Below are 12371 nucleotides of genomic sequence, written 5' to 3'. Positions count from 1 at the left end.
TAGCATGTCCGCCCTGAGATTGGAGGGTTGGGAGTCCGATCCCTGGGCGAGTCACACCAAATACTGTAAAAATGGGATCCGATGTGTCACTAAGGAGATAGATTGGGGTTAAGGCCCTGTGATAGCGTTCTGTCCGGGGGGTGTACTTGTACATCAAGCTTCCTCACACGAGAGATAGGCTCCTGCAAGGCTACTTACTTCACTTACAAAGCTATTACTCAAGGCAATGTCTCTCAATGCTTGCACAGGAAATCATATTGTGTTTAATTTCCTCTTCTCAGGGTTTAGTAGGACCACAAGGATTCAAAGGGAACCGGGTAAGATAACAGCTGATAATTATGTGCTTGTAATGCTCTCTTGGAGTACAATGTGCTTCTAACCAGAGGACAATAACATGTTCTCTGCTAATTAAGTACATTTAGTACTTCTGATAAACTATGGGATTTAAAATGGCTTCTGATCCTCCATGCTCCTACTTCCCTCAACACTAGATATACTCCCAACCAAAATGAGCGAAGGTATTCTTCATGGAAAAGTACTAATCAAAAAGACTATTGTCATTTTTCATTTGTCTTTTTGGTAATAATTCATCATCAATCAATCATTTGCAAGCCCATTGGGATGTCAAGTTTGTTATTCTTAAAAGCATGGTGGGCCTGTATTAGGTAATATGAGCAGGACCATGGTGGATTCAAAGGCTCTCTTAAGTAGGCGAATCTGAATCAAAATGTTATTTAAATATCAATAACCTCATCTTCTGACAAATGTGTCCAAAATAGCCAATGATGAGTGACCTTCAATTGTGTTTTTAGTGATGTTAGAAAAAATGATATTCATATGTCCTTTGCCTTTCTGAGGTGAATGTATTTGTTTTGCAGTGGCCTTTTTACCTCAGAGTTCAATTCATCTTGTTAAAATATGCAAATATGACTGAGGTAGTATAAATTGAGACAGGGGATCAAAAGAGATTGAAGATGTTTGTACCTGATAATGAGAGGACTGGAACATGTGAATGAACACATCAAAGACCTTAGAAAATGACATACTGTTTACTTTGAAGACAAGTCAAAAGGGTGTTCTCTTTTACATTGTCCGACCCAAGTTTACCTTGTACTGTCGTATCAGAACATGTTGTTCTTAAAGTAATCACATAATGCCACACTCCCATTTTGTAAAATAGCCACTGCAACAACAAAAAATCTACCAATGTATTAGAGATTATTTGGTTCATATACCCATGTCCCCCCTTCCCCTTGGAGAATGTTTCCTTCCTTCCTATTAACATCTGACTTAATATTCTGACTCCCACCTTAAAAGTCACAACATGTCATTGACCCTCTCAGCACTTCCAACTGGGTTCATGTCAGCAGGAAATATCTTACATTGACAGTTATGGCTACTTCCTATCTGTGGATCAAATGTATTTGCTGCTCAAATGGGGTGTAAAGAAGGGGAAAGAGATTGAAATTATGAGGTATTTTGCTACACCAGTTGGGGGTGCTGTGGCCGGTTGTGGGATCGTGGTGCTGTTTTTACTCTTGTCCTGTCTTCCTTTGTTTCCGCAGGTCTTCCTATCCCCTTTTCCTCCCCTCCACCCTGCTCTGTTTCCCGTGGCTCTTTTTGCCGGGTCGTGTTGCCCTCTCTCTCCCTCTCACACACCCTGGCAACCTGCTCCTCCTGCATTCTAATGTCGTAGTCCCGGGTTAATCTTCTTCCTACTCCTCCTCCTCTTACCACTTACCTTCCCTGCAAGCCTGCCTGTCATTTCCTTTCATTTGGCTGACAAGTAATGTTCTCACAACGTTGCCACAACGTTAGCCAAGGTTGATGGTTTTCAGGCAACGTTGAGGCAATGTTGTGAGAGCATTATATGTTAGCCAGGATTTATTATCCTTCCAATTCCAATTCCTTCTTGATAAACTCGTCTAGCCCCTAATCCAACCCCTTAAAAGGCCTTGATCTTGGTGAGCGGATGTTTGAATAATAATGTGGTCAGGTTTTATACATATATCCACATATATCTATAATATTTTACGAGGTTCGCTTTGGTTGGAAATATGATACAATAAGTACTAGCCTCTGAATTTATTGCCTCTCATGGAGGCACGATCCAATAGATCAACCTAATATAGGCTGTAGGTGCATAATGTAACAATTCCATGTGTAAATACTGTAGCCCTTCACGTCCATTATATAACTGCAACTTCAGCAGTAAAGGAATGCCATTTCTTGAGAGAAAAATATTTGCTTTTGAAGATACTGTAAGTGGCTTGTTTACTTGTAGCCAGCTAGTAGCCAGTCCAGCCACCTTTAGTGTACACAAACAACAGCCTACTTTTGCATGTATGGCTCATGAATGTTATGTTGTGTTAGGTAGGGCTAGTGATACCCTTGTAATATCCTGTAGTAGTTGATGAATCAAAATAAGATTTTGTTCTTAACTAACTTGCCTAGTTAAATAAAGGTAAAATAAATATATATATATATTTTTATTAATCAATGAAGTGTTTCTATCCCTGCAACAAGTCTGTGAAGGTTATCTCAGGCACTAAAGGAACCCGCTCACCAATAGCATTGGCCTGTATCCCTACTCCCTAACTTCCTCCACTTACTTTCCCCACCACTACATTCTTAAACTTCAGTACTCTTCTTCGTAAACCCCAAAAAGCACATCATCCTTACTTTTATGGTCTTCAATTATCTGTAAAATGTCTAAATTTTTTATGTAAGAATACAAACTACAAAAAGCAAACATATTTGCTTACTGTGTGGGCGAGCCAGCCAGGAGGAACTAAAGCCTGTCTCTTGTAATGCACTGTTGTTTGCAGGGAGAGAGAGGCAAGAAAGGCAACAGGGGAACTAAAGGGGATAAGGGGGACCAAGGAGCACCCGGATTAGATGCCCCCTGTCCATTGGTATGTCCTGCGTTCAATGTGCAAGCCAGGTGGCAAAAAGAAGGAGCGACCCTCAGAATACCACATAAACTGCACTGACAATCAGGAGTCTCTGTGTTCTGATCCTGACTTCCTTTTGCCTCTTAACTGACTCTAATAGACCCTAAAGTGGTTTTGGTCCAAGCGTCTACTACAGTATTAGTCCAGAGATACAAACTGCAGTCGTGATAATGATTTGGTTTTCATTGAATGACTGGATGATAATTGGTTAAGAATGAATAATCACCCCAGGACCAGCGACCATGAACCATCTGAGGGGGTTTTCTATTCAAGGGTGAGACTAACAGAAACATGGCCCACTTACTCCAGTGAGTCTGTTCCTGTCAGTCCCAGGCCGCCTGCATGTTTAGGTGTGTCTGTAGCTACAGCCTTCGGTCTGCGAACGGAGCGGCAGCAGGTCCTCTCATCGGCCAGCAGGGTATATGCTGCTGAAGGAGGGGCAATGTGCAGATGTTTACAAGGTTGATTTCACAAACAGGGTTTCCGAGGCTTTAAAGGAGAAAAGGGTGAACCGGGCCTACCTGGCCTGGACGGGCTGGATGCCCCTTGTCCTGTGGTATGCTTCCTCTCTCCCTTCCCTATCCAGCATGCCTTGGCTTTTCTAACCACCCCTTAACAATTCCATACATTTTCTTATTCACTTTACTTTAGGCATAAGTAAGAGCTAATATAATAGGACTACCTGAGCATTACATTGAACTAACACAATAGTACCGTTTGTTATGTAAAAATATTTGTTATGTAAAAATACGGCGATATAGAGGCCGACGTGTGGGCAACCTAATGAAACTACGACGGCGAGTAAATAAACCTCTGTTCTATTGGCGAAGGTACAATCCCTGGACAAACTGGACATGCTCCATTCGAGACTATCCTATCAACAAGACCTGAAGAACTGTAATCAATCAAGTTTCAATCAAGTTTATTTTATATAGCCCTTCGTACATCAGCTAATATCTCGAAGTGCTGTACAGAAACCCAGCCTAAAACCCCAAACAGCTAGTAATGCAGGTGTAGAAGCACGGTGGCTAGGAAAAACTCCCTAGAAAGGACAAAACCTAGGAAGAAACCTAGAGAGGAACCAGGCTATGAGGGGTGGCCAGTCCTCTTCTGGCTGTGCCGGGTGGAGATTATAACAGAACTATGCCAAGATGTTCAAAAATGTTTTTAAGTGACAAGCATGGTCAAATAATAATCATGAATAATTTTCAGTTGGCTTTTCATAGCCGATCATTAAGAGTTGAAAAACAACAGGTCTGGGACAGGTGGCGGTTCCATAACCGCAGGCAGAACAGCTGAAACCGGAACAGCAGCAAGGCCAGGCGGACTGGGGACAGCAAGGAGCCACCACGCCCGGCAGTCCCGACGTATGGTCCCAGGGCTCAGGTCCTCCGAGAGAAAGAAAGAGAGAAGGAGAAAATTAGAGAGAGCCAAGATTTTCAAAATGTTCATAAATGACAAGCATGGTCAAATAATAATCAGGAATAAATCTCAGTTGGCTTTTCATAGCCGATCATTTAAGAGTTGAAAACAGCAGGTCTGGGACAGGTAGGGGTTCCGTAACCGCAGGCAGAACAGTTGAAACTGGAATAGCAGCAAGGCCAGGCGGACTGGGGACAGCAAGGAGTCATCATGCCCGGTAGTCCTGACGTATGGTCCTAGGGCTCAGGTTCTCAGAGAGAGAGAAAGAAAGAGAGAACGAGAGAATTAGAGAGAGCATACTTAAATTCACACAGGACACTGGATAAGACAGGAGAAGTACTCCAGGTATAACCAACTGACCCTAGCCCCCCGACACAAACTACTGCAGCATAAATACTGGAGGCTGAGACAGGAGCGGTCAGGAGACACTGTCCTATGTCCTGTAATATCCTATGTTCTTCTGAAATTTGGCTGAACAAGGACATGGATAATACACATCTAGCTGGTTTTTCTATGCATCGGCAGGACAGAACAGCTGTTACTTTGTTGACGACAGCTGAAGCTCGATCTCTAATATTAAGGAAATCTCGAGATTCTGCTCGCATGAATTAGAATACCTCATGATAAACCTTAGACTTTATTATTCACCAATATATTTTTAATCTACATTTTCCATAGCTGTCTATTTACCACCAGAAACCGATGCTGGCACTAAGACCACACTCAACGAGCTGTATGGTGCCTTAAGCAAACAATAAAATGCTCATCCAGAGGTGGCGCTCCAAGTGGCTGTGATTTTAATGCAGGAAAACTGAAATCTGTCGTACCTAATTTCTACCAGCAAGTCACCTTTGCAACTATAGGGTGAAAAAACTCTATGTCACCTTTACTCCACACACTTAGATGCACACAAAGCCATCCCTCGCTCCCCATTTGGCAAATCTGATCATAACTCTATCCTCCTTCGTGCTTACAAGCAAAAACTCAAACAGGAAGTACCAATGATACGCTGAATACGGAAGTGGTCAGATGAAGGGGATGCTAAGCTACAAGACTGTTTCTCTAGCATAGACTGGAATATGTTCTGGGATTCATTCATATGCATTCAGGAGTTTACAACATCAGTCACCGGCTTCATTAATAAGTGCATCGACAACATCGTCCCCACAGTGACCATATGTACATATCCCAACCAGAAGCCATGGATTACAGGCAACATCCGTTCTGAGCTAAAGGTTAGAGCTGCCGCTTTCAAGGTGCGGGACACTAACCCGGACGCTTATAAGAAATCCCACTACGCCCTCCGACGAACCATCAAACGGGCATAGCATCAATACAGGACTAAGATCAATCCTACTACATAGGCTCTGGCGCTCGTTCGAATGTGACAAGGCTTGCAAACTATCACGGATTACAAAGGGAAATCTAGCTGTGAGCTGCCCAGTGATGCCAACCTACAATACGAGCTTGACGGACCAGCTGGCAAGTGTCTTCACTGACATTTTCCCTTCTTCCTTACTCAGTCTGTAATGCCTTCATGTTTCAAGTAGACCACCATAGTCCCTGTGCCCAAGAACGCCAAGTTAACCTGTCTAAATGACTATCGCCCCGTAGCACTCTTATCTATAGCCATGAACTGATTTGAAAGGCTGGTCATGGCTCACATCAACACCCAGACACCTTGGACCCACTCCAATTCACGTACTGCCCCAACAGATCAACAGATGACACAATCTCTATTGCACTCCACACTGCCCTTTCCCACTTGCACAAATGAAAAACACATACGTGAGAATGCTGTTCATTGACTACAGCTCAGTGTTCAACACCATAGTGCCCTCAAAGCTCATCACCACGGTAAGGACCCTGGGACTGAACACCTCCATCTGCAACCGGATCCTGGACTTCCTGACAAGACACCCCCAAGTGGTGAGGGTAGGCAACAACACATCCGCCAAGCTGACCCTTAACACGGGGGCCCCTCAGGGGTGCGTGCTTAGTCCCCTCCTGTACTCTCTGTTCACTCACGACTGCGTGGCGCGCACTACTCCAACACCATCATTAAGTTTGCCGATGACGGTGGTAGGCCTGATCACCAACGACGATGAGACAGCCTATAGCTGGGGTGGGCAATGCAAGTCCACAGGGCCCTGATTGGTGTCACAGTTTTGCCCTAGCCCCAGCTAACACACCTGACTCCAATAATAACCCAATTATGAATGCAATTCGATTCATCTGCTGTGTTTGCTAGGGATGGAGAAAAAGTGTGACACCAATCAGGCCCCCGAGGATTGGAGTTGCCCACCCCTGGCCTATAGGGACGACGTCAGAGAGTGTGGTGGAAACGGAGAGCTGAGCACGCCCCATTCACATCGACAGGGCTGTAATAGAGTGGGTTGAGAGCTTCAAGTTCCTCGTTGTCCACATCACTAAGGATCTATTATGGTCCAAAAACACTGACATAGTCGTAAAGAGGGCACGACAATGTTTCTTCCCCCTTAGGACTCTGAAAAGAGTTGGCATGGGTCCTCAGATCGTCAAAAAGTTATACAGCTGCACCATTGAGAGCTTCTTGACTGGCTGCATCACCGCTTGGTATGGCAACTGCTTGGCATCCGACCGCAAGGCGCTACAGAAGGTAGTGCGTACGGCCCAGTACATCACTGGGGCTGAGCTCCCTGACATCCAGGACCTCTATACCAGGCGTTGTTAGAGGAAGGCCCTAAAAATTGTCAAAGACTCCCGCCACGCCATAGACTGTTTTCTCTCCTACTGCACGGCAAGCGGTACCGATGCACCAAGTCTGGAACCAACCCTGGTAGAACCCTGAACAGCTTCTACCCCCAAGACATAAGACTGCTAAATAGTCAGTTAAATAGTTAACCAAATAGCTACCCGGGCTATCTGCATTGACCCTTTTTGCACTAACTTTTTAGATTTTTCACATACTCAAACAAAGCCAGCCACGTAGCGGAGACTATTGCCATGCTCCCGGTCAACCTAAACACCTTCTTCGTTGCTTCGAGGAAAACCCAGTACCGCCACCGACTGTGAGCTGTCTTCTCCGTGGCCGACGTTATAGCAAGACATTTAAGCATGTTAACCCTCGCAAGGCTGCCTGCCCAGACGGCATCCCAAGTCGTATCCTCAGAGTATGTTCAGACCAGCTGGCTGGAGGGTTTATGGACATACTAAATCTCTACCTATCCCAGTCTGTTGTCCCCACTTGCTTCAAGATGTTCACCATTGTTCCTGTACCAAAGAAAACGAAGGTAACTGAACTAAATTTCTATCGCCCCGTAGCACTCACTTCTGTCATCATGAAATGCTTTGAGAGGATAGTTAAGGATCATATAACCTTACCCACCACCCTAGACCCATTCAGTCATCAAGTTTGCAGACGACACTATAGTGTACTTCAGGAGACAACTGAGAGAGCACATCCCTTCCACATTGACGGGGACAGTGTGAAAAGCTTCAAGTTCCTCGGCGGGCACTATCACTGACAATCTGAAATGGTCCATCCACAGACAGTGTGGGGAAGAAGGCGCACCAGCGTCTCTTCGACAACAGGAGGCTGAAGTAATTTGTCTTGGCACCTAAGACCCTCACAAACGTCTACAGATGTTTGTGAGAGCATCCTGTTGGGCTGTATCACCGCCTGATACAGCAATTGCACTGTCCACAACCGCAGGGCTCTCCAGAAGGTGGTGCAGTCAGCCCAACGCATCACCGGGGGCACACTGCCTGCCCTCCACGACATCTACAGCACCCTGTGTCACGGGAAGGCTAAGAAGATAATCAAGAACCTCAGACACCCTAGCCACGGCCTGTTAACCACGCTACCATCTAGAAGGCGGAAACAGTGCACGTGCATCAAAATTGGATCCAAGAGACTGAAAAACAGTTTCTATCTTCAAGACATCAGACTGTTAAATAGTCACCACTAGCCGGCCTCCGCCCAGTTCCCTGCCCTAAACTTAGTCACTGTTACTAGCCGGCTACCACCCGGTACTCAACCCTACACCTTAGAGACTGCTGCCCTATGTACATAGTGATTGAACACTGGTAACTTTAATAATGTTTACATACTGTTTTATCCACTTCATATGTATATACTGTATTCTAGTCAAGGCTCATCCTTTATAACTACTGCTGTACACACCTTTTATATTCATATACTGTCCATACTGTCTATACACAGCATCATATACTGTACATATTTATATTCCGGACTCTGACATTGCTCGTTCTGATATTTCTTAATTCCTTTCTTTTAACGTGTAGGATTTGTGTGTATTGTTTTGTATTGTTAGGTATTAGTGCACTGTTGGAGCTAGAAACATAAGCATTTCACTGCACCTCCAATAACATCTGCAAAATATGTGTACACGACCAATAAAATTGAATGTCATTTGATTATGATTTGCTGCTACTAATACTGTTTACTATCTGCCACTTTATTCGTAGTTATATGTACATATCTACCTCAATTACCTCATACCACTCACTGCACATCGACTCGGTACAGGTATACTGTATATAATTACGTGTTTTACTTTCCTTTATTTCTCTATTTTCTTTCTCTCTGCATTGTTGGGAAGGGCGCCGTAATTAAGCATTTCACCGTTAGTCCTCACCTGTTGTTTAGAAGCATGTGACAAATATTTGATTTGATTTGAGAAGCGCAGTGCCTTTATTTACAGAGTAGGCATGCACACACTTGAAGCTGTTGATCAAGCTATTCACTATGAATGTACTACTGTTTATATAAACTAAACTAATAAACTAACTAACAATTTATTTGCTGAGAATTGTATTTTTTCTTGCACCTACAGTAATTAGTGGTGTGCGACAGAATCTATTTTCTTGTTCATAATAACCCAGGACCCATTAAGTGACTTTAAATAGTTTTTTTTCCTAAGACTCTTGAAAGTTAATAGCCTTACTTTTCTTATTAGTATCCCTGTCTCCTCCACTACCACTCGCATGGCACCTTTTCCCTCCACCTTATCCTTTACCATTTTGGACAACAGAACTATATTGAGAAAGATTCTCTTGGGGAGAAAAACAGGGCCTCCTCAATGATTTAACCCTGTTTTGTTTATGTATTGAAAAAAGAGGTTGAAGGTTTGATTCATTCATAGAAGATGCCAGATGAAAGAAAATAACAGCCCGGTGGCTGTGTTTAAACCCTATTTCTAAAAGTTTGAATGAAGTCAGACGATGGAGTCATATTTGTACAAATACACATCTACTACTGTACCACTAGTTGTTTGGCTGGTTGTTGATGCTTTTTAACACAATATGCATAGTACATTGCATAAATATTTTACACACATTTATTCAACAGTAAATTGCATTGTGTTTTGTGTACATGTTTGCGTGTTTGCATGGTTATACTGTACAGAAAGTCACATTCTACAGTTTTAGCAGTTTGAGTAACACTTTATATTAAGTTAGTCTGTGTCAGAACAACTTAAACGGATAGTTCACACAAATGACCAAATGACACATTGGTTTCCTTAACCTGTAAGCTGTCTATGGAGAAGGTATGACAGCAATCCATGCGTTGGTTTAGTTTCCCTGGCACTTCCCACATGCTAACGTTTTAGCATTTGTGGCACAAATCTCATTCAAGTCATGGGACCAATATTATCATTTTCCACGCATCTTATCCAAATCCTCCGAAAGTATCTAAAATGGATTGTGAAACTCAACAAAGTCACTTGTAGATTTTGAATATGATGTGAGAAAAATGTTAACATCGGTCCCATGACTTAAGGGAGATTTGTGAGGGAAACTAAACCAAAGCATGGATTGCTGTCATACTTTGTCTATAAAATATAATTTTGTAATTTGGGTGAACTATCCCTTTCATGTAAAGCGTTACCTCAGAGTGATTATGACTCACTCCCTCTCTTTCTTTCCTTAGGGGGATGATGGCTTACCAGTATCAGGGTGTTGGAATAAAGTAAGTGAAAGAGTTGATATCCTGCTGTGAATGTACACTATCTGCATCTTGGGCTGATTAAGTGCTTGGTAGCTCTGCCTTTTTAATTATCCCCGTGCCAGTATAATCAACAACATCATCTGTCATTACTTCATTAATACTGTAGAAAAGTGCTTAGTTGTATTCATGTTCATTGTATCCTCAATGAACATTGCATGAACTAATGTGTGTGTTTTTTTTGCCTTCTCTTTGCAGTAACGATAACTTCGGGGTGGCATGTGTGATTGTACATAGAATATTTATTTTTGTACTTTTTATGTGCTCTCTTATACTGATGAGAAAAAAAAGAAAATCATAAAAATATGCCAGGTTCTTTGTACAGAGTGTTTATTTGTATTATTTGTTATAATGTTTATGTATTGGATTTAATAGCTATGCATTATGTCAACATGTTTGGATAAGGAAGAAATTATAATGTGGCTACATATGCATGATATTTGTGCATAATGTGAACAGATATTGCCTATTAACTTATTGTATCCTGTTGTTTTGTTTTGTTGTGACCATGCTGCACTGAGTTGTGGGGCTGGAAAGATGAAGTGTTGGCTTTTTAAAATATCTTAGTTGAACCCTCTTTGTAGAGATCAAAATGATGAAAACCTACAGCCCCGCAAATGTTCCTGTCTAAATATGTACACAAGTCACGTCATGGTGACAGAGAGCACTGTATTTAATCTGCACTGTACAGTATAGCCATTTGAATCACGAGTGCACAGATGCCCATGGTTCTCAACACATCCTCTTTTAACCGTTTAGGGTTCTGATATCATAAACCCATAACGTATCCTGAATATCCAGCATGCCACACAAGCACATTTTGTCGTTGTCTCTAAAAGGGAAACATTTTATCTCATGAAGGGGTTTCAACTGAGATGGCCTGACCATTTGAAGCTTTAGTTGTTTCCCCCTAGGCAAAACAGCAATTTTGAAACAGAGAACAAATACTTAGCATTTGCTGCTCTTTCACTGGCTGAGTAGTTTCACAGCCAGAATGACCAACCATTCTAAGCTACAGTATAGCTTCACGTATAACCTGGCCTCAGTTTCTCCTAGTCATCTGTAAATATATATTTTTTTAACCAACTCTAAGGGGCCACCTCATCCTGCTTTTTGACTATCAGGCTCTATTTAACTGTAGTTGTTTGCCTTTTTTGTTAGAACTTTATCAAGTTGATACAAACCCATGTAACAAGCTTTCTCTTGGATGACTGAAATATTGCTGCTGACCCTTAAGGCATCCTGCTGCAACAGCCACATTGCCTCTACGCCCAGTGTAACGCATCCATTTATTTATTTGAAGAAAGCTATTAATGGACAATGAAGATCTTGTTAAGAAATACCAGACTAGTTATTTGCAGCTGTACTTTAAGAGGGAGTGACCTACGTCGCCCTTGCTAACTGTGTTTATGAATCAGTATTGAAGAGATGGATGAAGGGGACTGGAGTAGAGTTGGTCCATTGCCACTGCTCATTGTAAAAAAAAAAAAGCTCTGTTTGTGTTCTGATCTGCCTGGAAATGTATAGCTAGATTAAGAGATCACCACCTTTAATAAAGTCTTCATCAGGTTCTTATACCTCATGCTAACGTGTGCCATGTTCCCCTGCCTTACTCTTCTTGTTATAGGTTCAACCCAAAGTTCATGAGAAATCATTGAGAATCTGTTCAAATTGACATTTAAATGTTTGTTGACCTTATATGTTCAAAATGACAATCAGAAATAAACCTATTTTTTTTAATAGTACATACAGTACAGTTGTGTGCTTTAAAAATAACATATACCTTTTTTATGGCATCACTTTGCATTGAAGACCATGCAGAGTTTGGGATCTGGGGATGCATTTTATGAGTGTTGTATCATGCTAATGTTTAATTTCACATGAATTGTGTTAAGTGTGCATTGAAGTCTGTTATTTCCATTGCTCTGCTATGGTTTGTAGTGACCTGAATGTGTGTGTGTGCCAAAAAGCATGAATTGTGCTGT

General features: G+C 42.3%; 1 protein-coding gene across 1 annotated transcript in view; it reads left to right on the top strand.

Moving 5' to 3' along the window:
- LOC129836275 (collagen alpha-1(XIII) chain-like) overlaps positions 1-12131 on the top strand; it is a 107701-nt gene extending 95570 nt beyond the window's left edge. Inside the window, exons 39-42 of the mRNA XM_055902213.1 lie at positions 282-317; positions 2829-2915; positions 10312-10350; positions 10585-12131. Coding sequence (XP_055758188.1) covers positions 282-317; positions 2829-2915; positions 10312-10350; positions 10585-10587 — 165 coding nt within the window. The 3' untranslated portion in view covers positions 10588-12131. The remainder of the gene's footprint in view (positions 1-281; positions 318-2828; positions 2916-10311; positions 10351-10584) is intronic.
- Positions 12132-12371: the final 240 nt, after the last annotated feature.

This window comes from Salvelinus fontinalis, chromosome 37 (assembly GCF_029448725.1).
Source record: "Salvelinus fontinalis isolate EN_2023a chromosome 37, ASM2944872v1, whole genome shotgun sequence".
In the NCBI taxonomy this organism is placed as follows: Eukaryota; Metazoa; Chordata; class Actinopteri; order Salmoniformes; family Salmonidae; genus Salvelinus; species Salvelinus fontinalis.
The sequence above is the reverse complement of the archived record's forward strand: the minus strand, read 5'-3'. Positions and strand labels throughout refer to the sequence as shown.